Genomic DNA, 18259 nt, shown 5'->3' with positions numbered 1-18259 from the left:
CTTGGACCTAACTGGGGTGCAAACAAATTCAACAGAGCAATCTTTTACACATTTCAATAAATACGCAGTACGCCATCACGTATTGTTATTATTATTATTCTAAATACTGAAAACAAAGTCGGAGGCACAAGTTTTCTGGAGTTGCATCGCACAGCTAGCGCGCGCTCACGGCCAGATTTGGTCACGTGACCTTGCTGACTGATTTCAATACTAGCCCGAGTCAAAATAGCACGCACGCTCATTCTCGCAAATTTTTCCGGAGTCTAGCAACAAAAAAAAATGACGTGCGCGAATACTATTGTAGTCTCACGGCGGCGTCCATGACGCCACGCTCTCCGCGGTGCTGAACGCGTGACGTCACGCCCGCTTTCGCGTTTTGTTCTATGCTAGCGGGCGGACCGACGGACGGACGGACGGACGGACGGGAGGCGAAATAAACCGCAGCAGGCGGCAGCCAAAAGCCAGGGAAACAAATATAACCAGTGAGGCGGATCGGGCCACACTTGACTCGCCGGAAAGACTAACCGGCAGCGAAAATGTCCGACTTTGACAGCAACCCGTTCGCCGACCCGGATTTCAACAATCCCTTTCAGGTAAGTGTAGCTTTGCTAGCAAGCTTCCTGCCTTGGTAGTTTTGGCTGCCTCGGCGTCAACATCGGTCGGACGGTCGGCCGGCTACGGCTTCCTACTGGACTTAATTCATTGTGGGATGGGAACGCGACGGACGACACGGCTAGATGACATCAGTCAGCCGACGGCCGTAACATAGCTAGCCGTGTTAGCATAACGCACACAGGGGTTTTGCGAACGTCTCTCGGTGTTTTGTTTTCAACCAGGGTTGCCCGATCACTCTCCGAGTTGGCTCGCAAACTCATCATGGCGGGGAAACATAAGAAGCCGGGAAATAACCGGCGGACGGAGGCCATTTCATACAATTCGGGGCCTTCGGTGGACGCTCGAAAGCTGTCCAGTAGTCTGACAGTCACAGCGTCACTTCCGGAAACATGGGCGCGAGTTTTTCCGAGTTCGAAGTCATGGACTGGAACTAGCATTGTCGACATTGGGGCAAAATGGTCGAAATACCCAAGCGGATGTGCTCGAATCTGTACAATGGCATTTTTTTGGTCCCCGTAAATGAGCCCGTTGTGCGTTCGCCTTCTTACCTGTCGCAGCGGCCTCTCGTCGGCAACCGCTCACCGGAACGAAAGGAAAACGTGTGGCGAGAGTGTCAGCGCTTGCCAATCAATGCTGAGTGTTGATTGGCTGAAAACTTTTCACATTGGAATCCCATGCATTACTACTGGCTTGTGATAGGCACTCGAGGGCACGTGAGCCGGCGGCCATTTTGGTTGTTGTCTAGGCCGGCTCGCCCGTAGACAAGATTCCTTAAATAGAGAGGTAGATGCGTCCAGCTTCCTGTGAGCCAATAGGAACGGCCACCAAGTAGCCCACCGACACCGACGTCACATACAGTCGAATCTTTGGCTACTTGCAGAGACGACAACTTTTTCACCCTTTACGGAGCTAAGGACATTTTTTGCTCCTTTTAAACAAAAAATCAATATTATGGATCAATGTATGACTTGATGTATTGTATGACACGTTATCATGTATAGAATGATAAAACGTCGGTCTAAACGAAGAAAAATACACAGTGGTTACAGCCCAGAGTATCTCGCAAAAGTGCGGAAATGACATCTGTTATAATGAAATGTAAATGTGGCATCTCTGCCAGGATCCCTCGGTGACGCAGGTGACCCAGGTGACCCGCTCTACTCCACCTGGTGGTCTCGAAGAATATAACCCCTTCACTGATGCCAGAACGGTACACTTTTTCTTCTTCTCTTAACGTTAAAGTTTGCGTGCAACCCGGGTTTTTTTTTTCTTCCCGTCTAGGCCGCCCCCGGGAACGCCCCCAAGTCGGCGCCGGCGCCCCCGCAGAACACGCAACCCGCCATCATGAAGCCCACCGAGGAGCCCCCGGCGTATTCGCAACAACAGACGACGCAGGTGAAAAGATTGGTTTCATCCCGGCGGCGCGTGTGTTTTTTTTTCTTTTCCGGCGGTTCGGCCACGCGCTGCGGCGGACCGCGGGTAACGTCTTCCCAATTGTCGGAGCCGCTCAGGACCAGACGCGGGCCCAGGCCGACTTGCTGAGGAGGCAGGAGGAGTTGGAGAGGAAAGCGGCCGAGCTGGACCGCAGGGAGCGAGAGCTACAGTCGCACGGAGGAGCCGGTCAGTCCTCCTCACCGCTTCCGGGAAGGGGCCGGCCCCTTCGTGGGAGGCTCGCTCGGCCCAAACTTTGTCCTCGTCTACAGGCCGCAAGAACAACTGGCCTCCCGTGCCAGAGAAGTTCCCCGTGGGTCCCTGTTTCTACCACGACATCGCGGTGGATATTCCAATCCAATACCAGAAGACGGTGAAGATCATGTACAACCTGTGGATATGTGAGTCCCTCACGGCCGGCGGCTCACGGCCGGCGGCTCACGGCCGGCGGCTCTCGGCCGGCGGCTCTCGGCGTCCGGCGACTGACGTGCGGCCTTTTGCGCAGTCCACGCCGCCACCCTCTTTGTCAACATGTTTGGCTGCTTGGCCTGGTTCTGCGTGGACCCGTCCCACGGCGTGGACTTTGGCCTGGCCATGTTGTGGTTCCTGCTCTTCACGCCTTGCTCTTTCGTCTGCTGGTACAGACCGCTGTACGGAGCCTTCAGGTGAGCCGCCCGCCTTGGGGGCCGCGGGGTTGGTTTGGAAGTGTGGCGCCACGGGCCCTCCGGCGGTGGTTTGGAAGTGTGGCGCCACGGGCCCTCTCCCCTTTTGCGCCGCAGGAGCGACAGTTCTTTCCGCTTCTTTGTCTTCTTCTTCGTCTACATCTGCCAATTCGGAGTTCACGTGCTGCAAACCATCGGTATCACCGGCTGGGGCACCTGGTGAGTTCTGCCAGGGTTCCCTTGGGTGGGTGGGGCTTCCCACACACACACACACACACACACACCTTGACCCGCCGTCGCCCTCCGCTTTGACCTCCAGCGGCTGGATCACGGCCCTGATGGGCCTCAACACCAGCATCCCGGTGGGCATCATCATGTTACTCATCGCCGCGCTCTTCACCACGCTGTCCGTGGGCTCGCTCATAATGTTTAAAAAGGTAAGGTCCGCCTCCCCCACCGCCTAAAAGGAGGAAAGCCAAAGCTGGCGACTTCTTACCGCAGGTCCACGCGCTGTACCGGACCACCGGGGCCAGCTTCGAGAAGGCCCAGCAGGAGTTTGCCACGGGCGTCATGTCCAACAAGACGGTGCAGACGGCGGCGGCCAGCGCCGCGTCCAACGCCGCCCGGGGCGCCTTCAAGCCTCAGCCGTAGAGTTAGCGGCCTCCCGTCCCATGGCCGCCGACTCGCTAAAGTCTTTGAAAAATGTCTCCGCTTCTGAATTTAAGCCCCACCCTCCCTCCCTCCCCCCTTCCACGGGGATAGCAGTGGCAAAACCTGATTTTGTTTTTGTTCCTCCCCAAGCCAAGATCACCGTAAATGCGTAAAATGACGGGAAGGGGGCGGCCACGCGTCCCATCTACCTTTGTGGCGTCCCCGGGCACTTGAATATCTCGGGACGCAATGGCGTCCCCGCGAGGTTCACCGTGCTTTCAGCCACGGAGTGGATGCTCGAGTTCACGCCCATTTTCTTCATTGCTCTTTTTTTTTTTAATAGTTTGCGCGGGCCGCTCGGGACGGAGGGACGTCCGGACGACCGGCGCAAACCGAAGGGGGGGGCCGTTTGCTTCTTGTACTTTGGCCGGCCGCCGCGTGCCACCGGGCAAATGATCGACTCTGTCGTCACGGCGACGGAGCACGGGCCAGGAGACCGGAGCTACGGTGTGCCCGGGCTCGTCCCGTCACCACTGAAACCACACTAACAGTATTTTGTGCGTTCTTAGTTCTTATTTATGACTTAATTTATCTGGCAGCGTTATCAAATGAACCACGACTTGGTCCCCCGAATCCCTCGAGTGTTAGTCTACTGTCTGTCCCCAGAAGCTGTGAGAATTCTCCCAAATGTCCATTTGGATTGTTTTTTTTGGACTCCCCCCCCCCCCCATTTTTCCCTTCCCGGTATGTGACGTGCTCTCTCGCCACCTTTTACTGGAAATGCCGAGACGGTGGCTCCGCACTCGTGGAATGCGTGCAAATGTTAGTCGACTGAAGAAAGTGATGGAAGACGAAGCCCCAACTTACACATTGGGTCAAGACGTTGATTGGACACCCACATTAGAAATTGCGTGTCAAAAGAAGATGAAATGCACTCTTGTCTGGCTTGTGTCGCATGTCAAATACTTTTGAGTTTTGTATATTTATGGTATTAACACGGAATAAAGGTTTGAAAGAGATTTGTCTTTTCCTCGGCGCCTTGAAAAACGGCGGCCTTTTGCCGTGCGGCCGGGGCCAGAGTGTGTGACGCACCTGGAGCTTTGATTGGAGTAGACGAGGGAGGGGTGGCAAGCGGTGGCGGCGGTGGCGGCGGCGGCCCACAGAGTCGCGCTTGTAAACACTTGGAAAGCAGTTGAGCAACACTTCTCCAGCGTGACATCTTCTTTTGTTCTAGTTGCAATCTCCACGCTAAGCAGAAAGCGGCCAAGCAGCCTTCTCACAAATATGAATTCACGGAGACGCCAAATGTACTTGGATGTGCGCTCGCTCGGACAAATGATGACGCGAGTCATGAATGAGCTATTATTCCGCTATTTGGGCACAACGGCCAATTGGTGGCAGCCAGCGATCAGACAACGTCGGGACTTTGACCTATAGCGCCTCGCTTCACCAAACTGCCCACAATTGTACCAAAATATATTTGGGGCCGCATTTTTCTCCATGTGATCAAATTGGCATCACAAATGCTTTTTGGTTCCATTGAGACAAAATGGAGCAGCATTGAAAACGCTGCAAAAAAAACAAAAAAAAAACAGCCAGAGATCAAATTTCAACGTACACAAACACCCGTGACGAGATCCTCGTGTGAACTTTCAAGCCCAGGCATTTTTTTGCCCCTTGCCCTTTGAATCCATGGCTAATCTCCTCATTGAAAACCGGATGGACCCGGAACGCACGGCGCCGAAGGTCGACACATCCCCTTCGGAGCCACCAATGCATCGGGGGACGGGGAAGGCGTATACTCACCTTATCGCTTAACTTGCAAAAATCAATGATTTACCGCCAGAGCGTCGGAGTCGTGGCGTCCGGGTCGACCCGGCTCGGCCCGCCGGCGTTAAAAATGGGCGGGGCTACGGGGCCCAAGCGCAACAAGAGATTCTTTGCGGGCCCTTTGGCCAATAGGCTTGTTGTCAGCAAAAGTGCAAACATTGGCAGAGAAAAGGAGAAAACAAATGAATCATCGTCAAGGCTCGTGGGGGGTGAAAGAGTTGACCCCGAGGTGGCATTGGACAAAACATTGCGAGCCTCTCTTGCACTACAAGTCACAAAAATCAGCACCTTTTTAGCACGTTGATTTGGTTTGGCTTTCACTGCGTGCTTGTTGACTAAGCCGACAGACGGCCTTAAATGACCCGAGGCTTTGGCCAGCGGGAGACAAAAAGGAGGACAAATTGGGCAAAGTGCTGACGGAAGGGAGAAAAGAAAATCACCCACCCACCCACAACAATGTGTTTTGACGGCATTTGAGGACCCGTCCCTTTGTTGACATCCAAGTAGCGAGCTGTCGCAACACGCGCCTCTTCCACTTTATCGTGGCACCTTTGGAACCGGTGCTCAACCCCCCCGCCCCGCCCACCTTCCCCTCAAGCCCCCGTGATAAAAGCCGTCATAAAGGTTGACCTCTGGGTTTCAGACAAAATCTTCATCATCATCATCATGCCGCTTTCAGGGTCAATAGCATCCGAGACCGACGTCTCACCGTAGTAACACGCTAACCACCCCCCCCCCCTCCCCAAAGTTGCGGCCCCGAAAGTTGAGCAAGAATGTCGCACAGACGTGTGTAAACGCCAGGCGTATCTTATCAAGGTGTCCACTCCACAACATTGGCGTTCAAATCAATTTAAAAGAGCCATACGCCTCATTATTCCAGACTAAACTAGAAACAAGCGCTGACCACGAAAACACTGGTGGTGGCGGCGGCGGTGGCGGTGTGGAGGGGTTAAGGTTGTTGCGCAACATGGGCCTTTGCCAATCAGAGCGCGGCCAGCTCCAAACCCTCCCCTGCTCGCCGCGCATTTAAACCGGCGTGGGGGCCCCTCTCAATGTCTCTTTCCACCTGCCAAAGTCTCAGCGCTCAAGTCTTCACGCCACTCGGGGAATATGGCACCAGTTAAGAAGGTAAGAAGTAGTCCACGGAAACGCGTCACTTTGACGCAAAGCGCCGCTCGGGGGGTCCCGCAAATGAGACGCCGTCCATTTATGTGACGTTTTCTCCAAGCCGCCGCCGGCTCCGAAAGCGCCGGCAAAAATGCCTTATCAAAAGTTGCCTCCCAGAGAGGGAGAGAAGGAGGGAGGGAGGGAGGGAGGGAGGGAGCCAGTCTCCCCACATCTTTGTTACTTCTTGACTTTTAAGCTCCAATAGCCACGGCCAGGGAAATAGGGTTGCTTGACCTCCTTCTTGTCTGGTCTTTGGGACGAGGCTTTGAAAGTGTGTTTCTCGCTGCCGCCGCCGCCGCCTCCGCCGGCAGGGAATCATGGAGCGTCTGAACGCCGGAGAAGTGGTGATCGGCGACGGCGGCTTCGTCTTCGCCCTGGAGAAGAGAGGCTACGTCAAGGCCGGACCCTGGACCCCGGAGGCCGCCGCCGAGCATCCCGAAGCAGGTGAGTGACGTGGCCGTGGCGTCCGCAAAACCAGCCATTCCCGGAAATATTGACCGTGGCCCTCCCTCCCTCCCTCCCGCCCGCGTCAATGTCCTTTGCAGTGCGGCAGCTTCACAGGGAGTTTCTGAGGGCCGGCTCCAACGTCATGCAGACCTTCACCTTCTACGCCAGCGACGACAAGCTGGAGAACAGGGGCAACAAGCTGACCTTCACCGTAAGTCCGGCAAAAGGCCACCGGCTTTTTTTTTTTTTCTTGCGAGGCCGTAAAGGCACCGCGCCGTGGCGGCTGTGGCGCAGGGCGCCCAGATCAACGAGGCCGCCTGCGACCTGGCCCGCGAGGTGGCCAATGAGGGCGACGCCCTGGTGGCGGGTGGCGTGTCCCAGACGCCGTCCTACCTGAGCTGCAAGAGCGAGGCCGAAGTCAAGGCCATCTTCAAGAAGCAGTTGGACGTTTTCATCAAGAAAAACGTCGACTTTTTGATCGCCGAGGTAAAGGCCGTCGTCGTCGTCGTCGTCTTCGTCGCCTTCGTCGTCGCCGTCTCGAGGCTGAAACATTTATCCCCGCCTTAGTACTTTGAGCACGTGGAGGAGGCCGTGTGGGCCGTGGAGGTGCTGAAGGCCACGGGAAAGCCCGTGGCCGCCTCCCTGTGCATCGGGCCGGAAGGCGACATGCACGGCGTCTCGCCGGGAGACTGCGCCGTCAGGCTGGTCAGAGCCGGTGAGTGGAGTCGTCCTTTCCGAGGCGTCTGTCGCGTCTTGTCGCGCTCGTCGCGCCCGTCGCGCCCGTCGCGCCCCTTTGCCTACCTCGGCTTCCGCGCCTTCAAACGAGTCGAAAAAGGGGAGGAGCTCAGACCTAGCGCGTTTGCCTCTGTACGATGATTACACTAAGCGCCAAGCCATACCATTTCTATTGGGCCGGAAGGGTTTCCCAAACGCGTAGAGTTTCCCAAAACAACAGCAAAAAAATGCAAATGCAATTGGCCAGGATAGAAATAGTAGAAGCGTCCAAACGACAGACAAGCGGCGACGACGGCGACGGCGGCGACGGCTTTTGCGCACTCACCTCTCCAGGTGTTCCCGGACAGGTGCCCAGATCGTGGGCGTCAACTGCCATTTTGACCCGGACACCTGCGTGGAGGCCGTGAAGAAGATGAAGGCGGGCGTGGAGAAGGCCGGACTGAAGGCTCACTACATGGTGCAGCCCCTGGCCTACCACACCCCGGACTGCAATTGCCAGGGCTTCATCGACCTGCCCGAATTCCCCTTTGGTGAGCCGGGACGCCGCAAAATGTCCAATCTTGCCATTGCCGTCTGGCTCTCTCCTTTTCTAAACGTCCGTTCCGCCACCAAGCGCTAACCCGGGGGCGGGCAAACTATTCCACCGTGGGCACAATGGCTTTCAACCACGAAAGACGAAAGCTTTGCACAATACTAAGTGTCCTACGAGTGCAACCGGTGGATTGCAGTCAGGTGCTGCAGATATCTCATTGGTTAAAGTGGAAAGCCACACCCACGGTGGCCCCGTGAGACCGTTTTGCTCGCCCGGTTAGCCTTTTTCCCTTTAACCCCCCCACCTTTATCATGCAAAATGTCCCGGCAGGTCTGGAGCCCAGAATCCTGACCCGCTGGGACATGCACAAGTACGCCAGAGATGCCTACGAGGCGGGCATCCGCTTCATCGGCGGCTGCTGCGGCTACGAACCCTACCACATCAGGGCGGTGGCGGAGGAGCTGGCGGCCGAGAGGGGGATCCTGCCCCCCGGCTCGGAGAAACACGGCGCCTGGGGGGCGGGCCTGGAGATGCACACCAAACCCTGGGTCCGAGCCAGGTAACGCTATAGACGCCGGGGGACGGACGGGCGCCTCGGCCATCGAGCGACTGACACACGCCGCTCTCGTGGCCGTCCAGGGCCCGTCGGCAGTACTGGGAGGACCTGAAGCCGGCGTCCGGGCGACCGCTCTGTCCGTCCATGTCGGCCCCGGCCAGCTGGGGCGTGACCAAGGGCAGCGCGGAGCTCATGCAGCAGAAAGAAGCCACCAGTAAGCAGCAACTCAAGGAGCTCTTTGACCGCTCAAAGAGCCACTGAGGGAAGGCGGGCGCACCTAGCAGGCCGCTCCCAGCGGACGCTCCCAGCGGACGCTCCCAGCGGACGCTCCCAGCGGACGCCGGCCACCCCCACCAACTGGCCCTTCCTGGCCAGACCCCTCTACCTCCCCCTGCCCGGACCTGACCTAAATGTCCGCATTTTGAGGCCGTAACCCGGCTTAAAAGTGCCACCCTTGTCTGCCGCAATTGAGCCGTGTAAAGTGCCACGGAATTTAGCCGGAGTCGCCGTGACGGTGGTAGTCTGGAAGTGGCCTCTTTAAATGGCCATTTCTTTTCCATCATACAGGAGCGCGGTGTACAATAATAAAAACAAGATCCAATACAGAGTGAATCTGTGTCTTAACTCTTGCTTATCGTGCGTGATACACCACAAAAAGACCTGCTGGCTAACATGGGCAATTAATAGACATGTCGGCTGATTTTGCAAGGCATCTCCCCAGCCTCGAGCGTCTCTGCATGTTTCCGCGAAGCTGATTGGACAATCCCTATCATGTGACAAATGTATTCTTGCCTGACTGCCTGAAAAAATAAAAGACGGCTATTTTTCCTTTTCATCCAACCTAGCTGACGTCCCCCTTAAAAAAAAAAGTCCGGACGTCATATTTGGTATTAGTCTTCTTCTGATTTACCCACCCTCCCCTCTAGACACTTTAGAGATGGAAAGCTTTAATTGGGATGGGTTTTCAAGCTTGCTCGTTAGCTCGCTTTCAACGCTAGCCTCGCATCGTTGACGCGGAGAAAGCTACGGATTGGACGGCTACGAGGGCGTTGAGCCAATTGCGCCGGGTGCTTTCAAAGAGAGCGTCCTTCTGCGATGCGTTGTGGGCACGCCGTGACTGCAGCGTCCGTCGCTTAGCATACGAGTCGAGACAGCAATTTCCGCAGTTTCTTCGAGGCACGGGCGGCGCCATCTTGTGGTGCGTTGAAAGTAGCGCTTCTCTGCTGTGCAACCCGGAAGTAAAAGCGCAGAGGTCGTCATGGGAAGCAAAGTCAGCTCCAAAATGGCAGCTCCGGCCGCCAGAGTTATTCAGGTAACGTTTTCTTTTAAGCACTCATGACTTTCGGGATCCTCTACACTTGATTTTGCTCCACCGTGTGCCGGCATGGCCTTGCTTTGCCTCCGAAAGCAAAGCGCGTAGCGTTTGGCCGGGCAGGGAAAGCTAAAGCCGGACGTACCCTTGTAGTCGTCCTTGTTTTTGACGTCAATCGTTAGCGTCTCCCAGCCGACGTTGAATATTACAGCGGCGGCACACGCCAAAGCACATCTTGCGCTTGGTGACAGTCGTGTTTAGATCTCGATAGGGATATCGCGGCATAAAGCGACCATGTCGTCGACCGTGTCCACATCTGGCTCTGACTCTCATCTGCAACTGTATAGAATTGATCACGAAGCCAGCCAGCGCTTTCTGTCATAGCAAATCATGTTAACAGGTTGTTTGAAAAGTCCATGTTCCATTCCATCTGATCTGGACTTGTTGTTGTTTTGTTTGCTCTCTTCAGGCTGTGCGGCCACACGCACCCATGATCAAGTTTCCCAGTAGGCAAGACATGGTCAAGCCAAACGGTGGGTAGCCCAGTGTCTCTTGACTGTCGCCCAAAAAGCCAAAAGCGAGAGCAGGGGAGCTCGCCGAGCGTAGCTTTCATTTCCTCCATCTTCTGACCCCCCCCCCCCCCCCCCCCCCACCCACCTTTGCTTTGACGACCCCCGCAGCCCAAGAAGCCTTGAAGACTTTGCCGGTGGTCCACGTGTCCCAAGCCGACCATCCCGGTTCGGCGCCACGGCCCACGTCCTTGTCGTCGAGCGGCGCCTCTCCGCCGCCCGTCCCGGGAACTCCCGACACCTTGGCGTCGATTCGGTTAGTCCCCGCCAGGTACCGGCGGAGAGCGCTGGTGCCGGAGGAGATGGAATACATCCAGGTAAAGTGGCCGGCCGCCAACTGAAACTATGCGCTATTACGCTACATTATGGACTCGATGGACTGCTTTCAGCGCGGCGGGCCGGAGTGACGGATCCCCCCCGACGACCACGACGACAACATGGAGGACACATCTGGGCCTTTCCAATAAACCATCCCAATTGTCTCACGATGTACATATTTGTAAAATGAGTTCCCGTTGAAAGACTGTGGCAAAAGAAGTCATCGGAGCCAACAAATCTCTGCGGCGGAATTTGCCAACGCCAGGCGCTGGCGAGCACGCTGCCCTTTCTTGTAACGCCGCATGATAAACATTAAAGCTGGATTCCGCCATCCTCTGGTTGTCTGTGTGAAATCCAGGGCAAAAAGGCAAAGGCTACCACACGTGGCAGAGATGCACTTATTTATTGATGGCGACATGCACATGGATATCTTAACACTGTATTGTAGCGTGGTGCATCTTAAATCAAATGACCTACGGATTGTCCAATGGAGAAAAGCTCACTCTGTAATGAACGTGTCAACTGTGTCTAAAATGTGGCTCGGTTTCCATCAAAACACTCAAACACTGTTTAGGTCACAAGATGTGAAACACTGGAGGGCTTTTGTTTTTCTTCCAAGTGTAGTCCTCACAATATTTACAATTCACTATCAAGTTTAGCCCCCCCCCCCCCCCCCCCCTCCCCACCTCTGACCCGTGCACGTTCTTGCCGGAAACCCCTTCCCGGCCGGCTATTTAGGGGCCGTCGGCTTCCTCCAGGGCTGGCAAGAAGTCGGCCACGGTGTCCACCACGTAGTCGGGCACCAAGCCCCGGTCGGCGGGCAGCTGGCTGTCGCCGTAGCGACGGGCCTCCTCCATCCCGGACACCCCGGTGAGGGTGAGCACGGTGTCCAGGCCGCAGTTGGAGCCGAAGAGCATGTCGCTCTCCAGCCGGTCGCCCACCATCAGGCAGCGGGCGGGCTCCACGCCGGGGAACTGGCCCGACACGCACTCGAACATGAAGCGTCCGGGCTTGCCGATCACCGTGGCCTTGCGGCCCGAGGCCACCTCCAGGGCGGCCGTCAGGGACCCGGAACCTGGAACGGGCGTGGGAGGAGGGCCGGTCAATCAAAGAGGTCGGCCGGAATATCTCTCCCACCCCAAAGCCTAAAACCCAAACACAATACCTGGCAGTATCCTTCCGCCGGACAGCGGGTGCCAGGGGTCGTTGTCGGTGGCCAGGAACAAGCAGTCCGGGTCCCTGAGGTAGCAGGACGCCTTGGCCAGCTTGAGGAAGGTGAGCCGGTCGTCGTGGCCCACCAGCACCGCCTTGACGTCGGTGGCCAGGGCGCAGTCGTAGATGGTGGCGCCCGGCGACTCGTCGTCCGCCTCCTCCACGCAGGGGACGCCGGCCTGGCGCAACTCGTCGCGGAGCCCGTCGCCGCCGACCACAAACACCCGGCCGGGGACAGGTTCAGGGCCCTGGCTCTGCTCCTGGTCCCGGGCACCGGCGCCGGCGCCCAAGTCGGCCACGTCACGTAGGTACAGGGCCGAGCAGTAGGACGAACTGAAAATGTGCTCGAGTGCCACGGCGGTGAAGCCCAGGCGCGAGAACTTCCGAAGGTACTTGTCGCGCGGCCTGGTCGAATTGTTGGTGACGAAGGCCACGCTTTTGCCCCGCCTGACCAGCGAGTTGACCACCTGAGCGGCGCCCGCCACCGCCTTCTCGCCGTGCCACAGCACGCCGTCGCAGTCGAACAGGAAGAGCTCCTTGGCCTCCAGCAGCGCTCGGATCTGCGCGCCGCCGATCTTGCGGCAGCCCTTCGCGGCGGCCGAGGCGGCCGCCATGGCGCCCGAGGGAGGGAGGGAAGGCGTGTCGCGACGGAGGAGGGCGAAAGGCCCGACGAGAAAAGGAAAAGTTGCAAAAGAAAGAAAGAAAGAAAAATCAAATCACATCGGCCGGGAGGAGAAAGCACCTTGGCGAGGGAGACGTAGCGTCGCCACACAGTCACAGCGACGAGGGAGGAAGTGGGCCTCTGGCCACGCCCACTCGCTCAAATCCTGCCCAATCCAAGGCCAGTGGCACTCTGACCAATCGCGGAAGGGGACGGCCAGCGAACACAGCTGCGTGCCCAAGCAACGTTCAAGTCGTTCGAACGGCTCGTTTTTTTGTGGTTTTTTTTTGCACTTTTGTAACATCCGTTCCGAACCAGAAGCCAAAGCCACCTTAATATGGCATCAACTATAAATAAAGTTTGTAAATGAATAAAGTTATCCAATCCAATCCAATTTGATCCCCCGTGAAGAAAATCCTCTGCCGCCTTCGTAATATACGAACACATCAAAATGCGACTGGAAGGGCACTTGATTGGTTGTCACTTGCCAAGAGCAATTCAGACCACTAGATGGGGCTACACCTACATTGGATAGGGGCCTACGCGGGCAGGATTCCTGTCTGGAGACAGCTGGGATTGGCTCCAGCACCCCCTGCGTCCCTAATGAGGATCCAAATCCAATTTTATACGATGAACTCAATGGCTGCCCTCGGCTGACGAGCACAACGCCTGGGGATGGAGCTTGAAAAGAATTGGACGTCTGGCGCCGTCAATGGCAGCCACAGTGTCATGCGGCTCTAATTCTATTGGGCCGGCCGGCTGGCTGGCTGGCTGGCTGGTTAGCGGCAGATGTGGCAAAAGCTGCTTTGACAGGGGCACATGCTTTTCCTTACTTAACCTTTCGTGCCAATTGCTTCTGGTCCAATTTGTTTGCTTTCATTCCTCTTCTGCTTGGATGCCGTTTCATCTTTTGTTTTTTTTCTCCCTCCTTTGCCATTATTATCTAGCCCCCCACCCCGAAGCCACCCACCGCCCACCACCCACTTGCTGTTATCCCGTATTATGCTCGAAGCGCTCGCCCCTCTCGGCCCACTCGGCCCACTCGGCCCACTCGGCCCTGCCCACTGGGGATTGCGTGCGAGGCAGAGGAAGACATACTGGCACCTGCAACTGCCAGAAAAAAATATGAAAGGAAGAGATGGCATGAAGGATTGGGGGGGGGGGGTGTTTTTGTTGAATGGGGGGAAGAGAACATGCCGTTCTAATTGGTCATTCTTTCCTTGCTAATTTAGCCCCCGACACAGATGTACGGGGTGGAAAGGGCAGCGAGGGGAGGGGGGAGCTGGGGGGGGGGGGGGGGGGCAATGGTGTCACCCCAACTCTCAGCGAGCGCTGACCGTGAACATTGTGTAGGAGGAGTGCCAATGAGGCGGGGGGTCAGAGTTGAGCCTCGCAGGTGTGGCCAGCCGCCCGCCAAGAGAAAAGTCCACAGAGAACCGACCGCGTCACCCACTCCCACGGGACCCCGCGGGACCCCACGGGACCCCACGGGACCCCACGGAAACCCACGGGAATCCACGGGAACCCACGGGAACCCCTGTGCCAATGCACGTCCATGTGCGCCCCGTCCAAGGGGCCATTTCCCAATTGAAATAACCCTGGACACGTTGAGCTCTCAGGGACGTTGGCAAACGTTTTTCTTTTTATTGAAAAATGGGCTTTCCCTTGGCCGTCTCTCTCTCTCTATGAAAACTTCCAGCCGCTCCCGGCCCGCCGGCCGGCCCCGGGCCAAAGTGCTCCCAAAAGTCGGGCGGGCCGAGGGACGGTGGCGCATTTTCTTTCTAGCGCGTCTTCTTGCTCAGAGGCGGGCCGGCGCTCTTCTTGCGCTTGCAGCGGAGGAGGAGGAGCGCGGCCAGGAGGACGGCGCCTCCCACGGCCGCCAGGAAGAGGAGGAGCAGGTCCAGCAGGCACCTCTGGTACCAGGGCTGCCGCAGCCAGGCCGGCCTCAGGTGAGCGCCGCCGCCGCTGCGCAGCACGTGCTCCACCCAGCGCACCAGGCGCAGCGCGGGTGGCGCCGGCTGCGACCGGTGGATGCGGCTGAGGGAGCGGGCCGCCGACTTGAACCTGGGGACGGGAGCGTCATTCCGGCTGGCCCCGGTCCGGCCCCGGTCCGGCCCCAGTCCGGCCCCAGTCCGGCCCCAGTCCGGCCCCGGCTCGACACACCTGGCCTCCCGCAGCAGCGTCCGCACGGTGGAGGCCAGCAGCTGGCCGGTGATGCGGGCGGGGCCCAGGCCCAGACCCAGGCCCTTGGCCTCGGCCCTCACCACGTTGTCAAACTGATCTCCGAAGAGGGGGATGCCCAGCACGGGGACGGCGTGGTACACGGCCTGCAGGAGGCTGTTCTGACCTCCGTGCGTGACAAACAGGCGCGCCCTGTGGTGCCCTGCGGAGATAGTGCCGTGGAAATAAGCGGCGAGGAAAACGCCGGCTTTGCCCGTCCTTGCTTTGGGGGTCTTTTCTTGATTTTTTTTTTTTTTTTTTGTAATATGGAAAGAGACGTGCATTAGGACCAATACCTAGCAAGTCGTTGAGGGGCAGCCAATCCACCAGGCGGACGTTGGAAGGTCGGCTCAGGTGAGGCGGCCAGCGTTGGCGGTCGTACCTGCCAGACGGCCAGCCCAGGCAAAGAAGGACAAAAGGCTTCACCCGTCCTTACCGTTGGCGCCCACCACGGCCACATACCTCCAGATGACGCCTTGGGGGATGACGGAGAAGCCGTCCACCAGCTCGGCCAGCAGCCCGTCCACCGACACGGAGGAGACCATGGTTCCCAGGGTGACCACGACGAAACCCGACTCTCCGAAAGCGGAAATCCACGATTCCAGATCCTGCGTCGGCAGAGGTCGGGCTTTTAGCCGGAGAAGCCGGTGCCTGCCACGGGCAGAGGGCTAGGGGGCGCCCACCTGATCCACGGGCCGGGCGGGCTTATTGAGGAGCCCCCCCGTCAAAATGGCCGAAGGCAGGAGCGGCTGCGGGAACTCCAGAGAAAAGTCCGTGTTGAAGGCCCACAGCTCGGCCTTCTGGTGGAAGTCGTCCAGGCCGCCCGGGGGGGAGCCCGAGGCCAGGTGGCGCTCCGCCACTTCCTTGAACAGGGACCAGACCATTTTCTGGCCTTGGCGCCACACGTGGGAAAGTAGTTGAGGGCCGTGTCGCGCTCGGGAACACTTTACGCGCGGCCAACTGCTCTTTTGTCAGCGGCCATCCAGAAAAACCAAAACCAAAACCAAAACCTCCCTCCTCCCTCCTCCCTCCTCGCCACCCACCCAATTGAATGGAAATGAAACACGCCATAGTCAAACAACCCACCCTAACGTGCCGGCCAAACGACCTCCTCACCCGCCGTGCCCAGTAGGGAGTAGAGCAAATTCTTGGCGCGACCCCACAGGTCCATGCGGTCGGTCAACTGGGAGCCAAAGGCCGGCACCCAAGACACGGCCCCGGGCACGTCCAAGGACAGGGGACCGTTCAGGGGGCCGGGATAGAAGGCCACGTAGGGCACGCCTGGGGGGGGGGGGAAGGTCAAAGGGTCAAAAGGCTCCGTTAATGTCAAAAGGCTGCGTCAATGTCAAAAGGGGGAGGGAGCGTGGCCTTCCGTCTCTCTGCCTACCCAGTTTGTGCGCTAGGATGAAGGAGCAGGGATTGAAGGCGTCCAGGATGGCCAAGTCGTATCGCTCCGCCTGCAGGAAGGCCATCTGAGCGCCGTCCCCCAGGAGCTTGTCGCACTGATACGACAGGTGGCCCATGAAGTTCAAAAAGCCATTGAAGCTGTCTCTGCCAGGAGGAGAAGAAGAGGAAACGGGCATAACTAACCTGACCCTGGTTATTTCCCCCAAAACAAGGCAAAAGAAGGTACCTTCCCAGTAAAAACTGGGCTTGTTGCTCCAAGAACCAGCCATTGTATTGCTTGATGTAATCCTCTCCCAGGGACCAGGTGCTGGTCTGGTAGCTGCCGTTACGCCCGCCGTACGACAAACCTGTGTGGGGGGGTCGGGACGGGCCGGGACGGGCCGGGACGGGGCCACAATGTTGCAGAACAAGCTCCGGCGCAAAAGGCCGACGTAGAGAGAAGAACGGTGGGCGGGCGAGGCCGTACCTGTGACCAGAGGGTTTCCCAGTTGCAGCAGCATGCGCACCTCGTGGCCGTGCAGGTCAAAGTTATAGGAGATCTCGTCAAAGAGCAAGTAGTGGCTCCCCCCTGCGGGAAAGAACACCGTGGTCCGCTGCCGTCCAGTGGCCTACGTCGCCGGCCGCGCGCCATCCACGCCGGAGACCTAGGAGGAGCTACGCCGCGCCGGCAACAAGCGCCCGAACTTCCCGCGTAACGTTGGAAATAGGATACGGAAGTCGACGACCTCGGCCGTCACGCACTCGGGGTCAAAGACGGACGGCCCCGCCGAATTAAGGAGGTAAGCTTGGTGGCCAAGTGCCATGCACGGGCCAAAGTCAAAGAAAGAGCGACAGTGCCTGCAACAAACTATCACGTATGGCCATTTGGAACCGTGTCATCATTTTGATTCAGCAAATGTACGTAGCATGCGGCCAGTACGAACCATACGTCTGTCCCACTCATTTCCCTTCTTTTCATGCGATGGCTAGTTAAGCCCCCCCCAACCCCCCAAATATGAAGCCGCCGCGCCACAATGCCGCCTCCCCCTACTCACCAATTAGGCAGACGGTCAGGATCTTGGCAGACTGAAGCAGCGGGAGAGCCAGCAGCCAGCACATCCAAACCAGCGGCCCCATGTCGCTCGCTCGCTGGCTGATCTCGGGCCAAAGTCCCCTAAATAGTCGGACGCTTCAAAAATAAACCGTCTTGAAAGCCCGCGAGCCAGCCAGCCAGCCACGCTGCGTCCACTTTTAAAAGAAATTCCAAGCACAATTAGGGCCAGAAGACAGAAAAGCAAACTTCCCCAAAGAGCCTCAAAAGCCCAGCGGAAAGCCGGCTCGGTCCGGCTTCCCGCTCAAAACCGAGGAAAAGCTTCCCGCCTCCGGACGCCGCCTACCTGGCTCTTCACGCGTGGTCAACTTCTCCCCTTTTTTTCTTCTTCTGAAAAGTCGGCCCGCCGCCGACTCGCACGTCTGCCGGCACTGGACCTGCAGTGTGAAGCGAAGGGAGGCTCCGGGAGGAGGGGCGGCCGTCCAAAAAAAGGGAGGGGGGTGTCTCCAGGCACCCCACCCACCCCGTAGCCTTTGCTTCCATCCGATGGGACAGACGTTGACTTAAGGTACATTGACGTTACTGCGCCGTTCCTTCCCGTCGTCCACGCCGCCGGCTTTCACATGGGGCCTCCGTCTGGGAAGCCTTTGTAGGACGGCACCCCGGCCCGTCCCGTCCCGTCCCGGCCGCCGCGGTGGGCTCCGGAAGGTCGCCGCTGGCAAGTCGGCCTTGACATGTAGCTTATGAATGCGCTCATTGTGGATGCGCCTCCGTGTCAGAGAGATCACTAGGAACACCGGCCCGTCGGGGCGGGGCTGGGGGGGAAACTACCGTCGCGGCCCATGTTTTGGCCCGCCTAAGGCCGGCCTTTGGCCGGCCTTTGGCCCCACACCACCTTCCCCGC

General features: G+C 58.0%; 5 protein-coding genes across 5 annotated transcripts; 3 read left to right on the top strand and 2 right to left on the bottom strand.

Moving 5' to 3' along the window:
- The first annotated feature begins 251 nt into the window (after positions 1 to 251).
- Positions 252 to 4378, top strand: LOC144195951 (secretory carrier-associated membrane protein 1-like). Its single transcript, XM_077715861.1, has 9 exons — positions 252 to 593; positions 1736 to 1825; positions 1897 to 2010; positions 2127 to 2235; positions 2319 to 2447; positions 2552 to 2711; positions 2826 to 2927; positions 3028 to 3145; positions 3210 to 4378. The coding sequence occupies exons 1-9, from the start codon at positions 537 to 539 to the stop codon at positions 3357 to 3359; spliced, it is 1029 nt and encodes a 342-aa protein (XP_077571987.1). The 5' UTR covers positions 252 to 536; the 3' UTR covers positions 3360 to 4378.
- A 1771-nt stretch (positions 4379 to 6149) lies between these two features.
- Positions 6150 to 9238, top strand: LOC144195426 (betaine--homocysteine S-methyltransferase 1). The gene is made up of 8 exons (XM_077715059.1): positions 6150 to 6317; positions 6668 to 6800; positions 6902 to 7014; positions 7098 to 7289; positions 7371 to 7518; positions 7886 to 8068; positions 8401 to 8629; positions 8710 to 9238. The coding sequence occupies exons 1-8, from the start codon at positions 6300 to 6302 to the stop codon at positions 8885 to 8887; spliced, it is 1194 nt and encodes a 397-aa protein (XP_077571185.1). The 5' UTR covers positions 6150 to 6299; the 3' UTR covers positions 8888 to 9238.
- A 237-nt stretch (positions 9239 to 9475) lies between these two features.
- Positions 9476 to 11158, top strand: LOC144195427 (alpha-ketoglutarate dehydrogenase component 4-like). The gene is made up of 4 exons (XM_077715060.1): positions 9476 to 9938; positions 10408 to 10471; positions 10619 to 10824; positions 10897 to 11158. Exons 1-4 carry the CDS (start codon positions 9885 to 9887, stop codon positions 10912 to 10914), a joined length of 342 nt encoding a protein of 113 aa, XP_077571186.1. The 5' UTR covers positions 9476 to 9884; the 3' UTR covers positions 10915 to 11158.
- A 356-nt stretch (positions 11159 to 11514) lies between these two features.
- On the bottom strand, positions 11515 to 12898 carry LOC144195415 (chronophin-like). Its single transcript, XM_077715032.1, has 2 exons — positions 11991 to 12898; positions 11515 to 11900 (listed from the first exon to the last, which is right to left on the bottom strand). The coding sequence occupies exons 1-2, from the start codon at positions 12649 to 12651 to the stop codon at positions 11560 to 11562; spliced, it is 1002 nt and encodes a 333-aa protein (XP_077571158.1). The 5' UTR covers positions 12652 to 12898; the 3' UTR covers positions 11515 to 11559.
- A 1581-nt stretch (positions 12899 to 14479) lies between these two features.
- On the bottom strand, positions 14480 to 17927 carry LOC144195139 (UDP-glucuronosyltransferase 3A1-like). The gene is made up of 11 exons (XM_077714554.1): positions 17702 to 17927; positions 17360 to 17552; positions 16792 to 16893; positions 16552 to 16672; positions 16306 to 16469; positions 16035 to 16199; positions 15602 to 15810; positions 15381 to 15526; positions 15215 to 15300; positions 14862 to 15081; positions 14480 to 14762 (listed from the first exon to the last, which is right to left on the bottom strand). Exons 2-11 carry the CDS (start codon positions 17439 to 17441, stop codon positions 14480 to 14482), a joined length of 1578 nt encoding a protein of 525 aa, XP_077570680.1. The 5' UTR covers positions 17442 to 17552; positions 17702 to 17927.
- Positions 17928 to 18259: the final 332 nt, after the last annotated feature.

This window comes from Stigmatopora nigra, chromosome 4 (assembly GCF_051989575.1).
Source record: "Stigmatopora nigra isolate UIUO_SnigA chromosome 4, RoL_Snig_1.1, whole genome shotgun sequence".
Lineage (NCBI taxonomy): Eukaryota > Metazoa > Chordata > Actinopteri > Syngnathiformes > Syngnathidae > Stigmatopora > Stigmatopora nigra.
This window is presented reverse-complemented; position numbering and strand designations above follow the sequence as displayed.

What these genes read in the sequence shown, in the direction of transcription:
- LOC144195951 (XM_077715861.1), top strand. Translation starts at nt 537, where the DNA reads ATGTCCGACTTTGACAGCAACCCGTTCGCCGACCCGGATTTCAACAAT. An exon ending in ACAGTCGCACGGAGGAGCCG is followed by an intron (nt 2,236 to 2,318) that starts GTCAGTCCTCCT and finishes CCTCGTCTACAG; the next exon opens with GCCGCAAGAACAACTGGCCT. An exon ending in CCGCTGTACGGAGCCTTCAG is followed by an intron (nt 2,712 to 2,825) that starts GTGAGCCGCCCG and finishes TTTGCGCCGCAG; the next exon opens with GAGCGACAGTTCTTTCCGCT.
- LOC144195426 (XM_077715059.1), top strand. An exon ending in TCGACTTTTTGATCGCCGAG is followed by an intron (nt 7,290 to 7,370) that starts GTAAAGGCCGTC and finishes TCCCCGCCTTAG; the next exon opens with TACTTTGAGCACGTGGAGGA. An exon ending in CGTCAGGCTGGTCAGAGCCG is followed by an intron (nt 7,519 to 7,885) that starts GTGAGTGGAGTC and finishes GTTCCCGGACAG; the next exon opens with GTGCCCAGATCGTGGGCGTC.
- LOC144195427 (XM_077715060.1), top strand. Translation starts at nt 9,885, where the DNA reads ATGGGAAGCAAAGTCAGCTCCAAAATGGCAGCTCCGGCCGCCAGAGTT. An exon ending in CGGCCGCCAGAGTTATTCAG is followed by an intron (nt 9,939 to 10,407) that starts GTAACGTTTTCT and finishes TGCTCTCTTCAG; the next exon opens with GCTGTGCGGCCACACGCACC. An exon ending in AGACATGGTCAAGCCAAACG is followed by an intron (nt 10,472 to 10,618) that starts GTGGGTAGCCCA and finishes CGACCCCCGCAG; the next exon opens with CCCAAGAAGCCTTGAAGACT.
- LOC144195415 (XM_077715032.1), bottom strand. Translation starts at nt 12,651, where the DNA reads ATGGCGGCCGCCTCGGCCGCCGCGAAGGGCTGCCGCAAGATCGGCGGC. An exon ending in CGGCGGAAGGATACTGCCAG is followed by an intron (nt 11,901 to 11,990) that starts GTATTGTGTTTG and finishes CGCCCGTTCCAG; the next exon opens with GTTCCGGGTCCCTGACGGCC.
- LOC144195139 (XM_077714554.1), bottom strand. Translation starts at nt 17,441, where the DNA reads ATGGGGCCGCTGGTTTGGATGTGCTGGCTGCTGGCTCTCCCGCTGCTT. An exon ending in CCGCCCGGCCCGTGGATCAG is followed by an intron (nt 15,527 to 15,601) that starts GTGGGCGCCCCC and finishes CTGCCGACGCAG; the next exon opens with GATCTGGAATCGTGGATTTC. An exon ending in GCCCCTCAACGACTTGCTAG is followed by an intron (nt 15,082 to 15,214) that starts GTATTGGTCCTA and finishes CTATCTCCGCAG; the next exon opens with GGCACCACAGGGCGCGCCTG.